This window comes from Trichinella spiralis, assembly GCF_000181795.1.
Source record: "Trichinella spiralis strain ISS 195 chromosome Unknown Scfld1098, whole genome shotgun sequence".
In the NCBI taxonomy this organism is placed as follows: domain Eukaryota; kingdom Metazoa; phylum Nematoda; class Enoplea; order Trichinellida; family Trichinellidae; genus Trichinella; species Trichinella spiralis.
This window is the reverse complement of record NW_003528037.1, coordinates 1-2,219: the sequence shown is the minus strand read 5'-3', so window position 1 is coordinate 2,219 and position 2,219 is coordinate 1. Positions and strand designations below refer to the sequence as shown.

The 2,219-nt window shown below is 31.8% G+C and overlaps 1 protein-coding gene across 1 annotated transcript; it reads left to right on the top strand.

Annotated features, from left to right (window-relative positions):
* The first annotated feature begins 415 nt into the window (after nt 1-415).
* Tsp_13590 (conserved hypothetical protein) lies at nt 416-1,497 on the top strand. The gene is made up of 2 exons (XM_003370134.1): nt 416-555; nt 1,302-1,497. Exons 1-2 carry the CDS (start codon nt 416-418, stop codon nt 1,495-1,497), a joined length of 336 nt encoding a protein of 111 aa, XP_003370182.1.
* The last annotated feature ends 722 nt before the right edge of the window (nt 1,498-2,219 follow it).

Genomic DNA, 2,219 nt, shown 5'->3' with positions numbered 1-2,219 from the left:
AGATAAGGAATGAATGCAAAAAAATAGAAGATTGGCAAAACATAACATTTACTGAAAACGCAAAAATAATGAATTGATAATTTAATGTAATGCACAAGCTGAGTTGAAGTACTAAAAATTGTGTAAAACGGTTGTGATTTTAAAAGAGTGTCAAACCGGCAACATTGTTATCTTATATGCAACGACAAAATAGAGAAGCTAATTATTAAAAATTTATACATTTTACCCCCTCAAACTTTACATCCTGCACTAATGCACATTCATTTACTGATTTTAATGAAACATATTCTGCAACCGTTTGAGAAAACATCATCAATTTTTCAAAAATAGCAAAAGTTATTGCAACTGAAAATTCAGATATCGAAGAAGGATCATTTTTACTTGACTTCACTTGACTGAATTAAATTTAATAAACATGTTGAGACCTGACGGTACAATTCCTCCTAGTGAATTCGTCATAAAAGTGATGTTGGTGAATTGGGTTGTAAGTGCTGATTTCTACCTCCTAGCTTTATACTTATTGCCAGTGTACATGAATCACAACATCAACGTACGGTAAAATATGAGCAGCTTGCCGTCTCTACTGACAATGTCATGAAAGTGCTTATATTTTTATATTTTATTTTCAGCAATAATTCGTTTATAATATATTTATTTTCCTTTTGAAAAGTTTAATACTTTAATACACTGCTGCTAAACGTAATCATGAAATTTATCACAAAATATATGTCTTCTTGATAAAAGATAATCTAGTTATGTCAGGCTATTATAGATTCAGTATCCACTTTCAGCAATATTATGATGTTAATCAATTTAAAAATGTAACTTAAAAATAATTACCTTTTCATCATTTGGAAAAACTATTTTGAAGAGTTGTGTAACGTGATTTACCATTTTGAATAAAAATGATGACGCTTGTCAGACGTCCTTTGAGAACGTCTTCCATTCTAATGCTGCTGGAAACCATCCACCTAGAAATATTTCAAGTCAACCTTACAAGATAATTCAATTCATGAATTTTCGTAGAATCAAAGTATACGCAACATGCACATCGATGAGTTATACATTATGATTAATATTTCGTTTTCTTTTCGAAAATAAAAATTTGCATGAAACATGTGCTTAACACGTTGTGCGAATAATGTTTGTCATGCTCAGTAAACAATCTCCGCGACCGTTGATGCAAAATCACACAAACAACAAGATATGAGATAGAACTTTCCAATATTAACGATAATATAGCTTCGCACATCTAGAGGCCATTGTATAGCCGAAATTAAATAAATTAAATAAAATTATAGTTTAAGTGTTAAAGCGAAAGTTTGGTCAAATTATTTCATCTCTGTTAGGCGCCTCTCGTTAACATGCAAATTTTCGTGTGTTCATTGCCTTGCCGTTTGTTTGCTTATCAAGTATAGATCGTCACAAGAGTCGGCTTCTAATATATTTAAAAAACCATTTGATATTCTTATTTTTCAGCAAACCAATGATATCTAGTAACGGGTGGGGACATGCAGTTGTGATCATTTCTTAATTTATTTTCTATTATTACAATTTAATAAAACTGTGATCGCAAACTCACAGTCAAGCGCACTCTCACAGATGAGATTCAGATATAGTTGTTACGGAAAATCATTTCAAAGAACGTCACGTTTGATATGAATCAATTGCGATAACTTTAGAGGCAACTGATGCCACAACTACTGGGCGGAGTGAGTTGTAAGTATCCATAACAATGCCATTTCTTACTGTCAACATCTATCGCTCACAAAGTTGAAATCTGTGCAAAATATGTTTAACTGTTTATTGCAAAACAGCGAAGGCAGAGAAATGGGATAAAAGTGGGAAGGAAAAGAAGAGAAATAAAACATAGGGAGTAAATAAGTACGCAAGGAAAATGCTTTTGTGTAGCTTTATGGAAAATGTTTAAATAATAGAGCAAAGAGAAGTATCCCCTTCAAATAAAATTTGCTCCTGATTTTTCTTTATCGCTGACAAGATCCTAAAACCTACTAGGCAGTTTCCAGAGAAATTCTCCAAAATACTGCCTTTTATTAATATAAAACTATAACAATGAAATAAGTGCAAATTTGGAAATCAATTATTCCGGCATTTCCGCAAAAACGACCTAGTCTATATCGTATGAAATTTTGAAATTTTCCACAAAAACGTTGTCGTCCTCAAATACACGTTATTGAAATCAGCCGATCAAACGATTA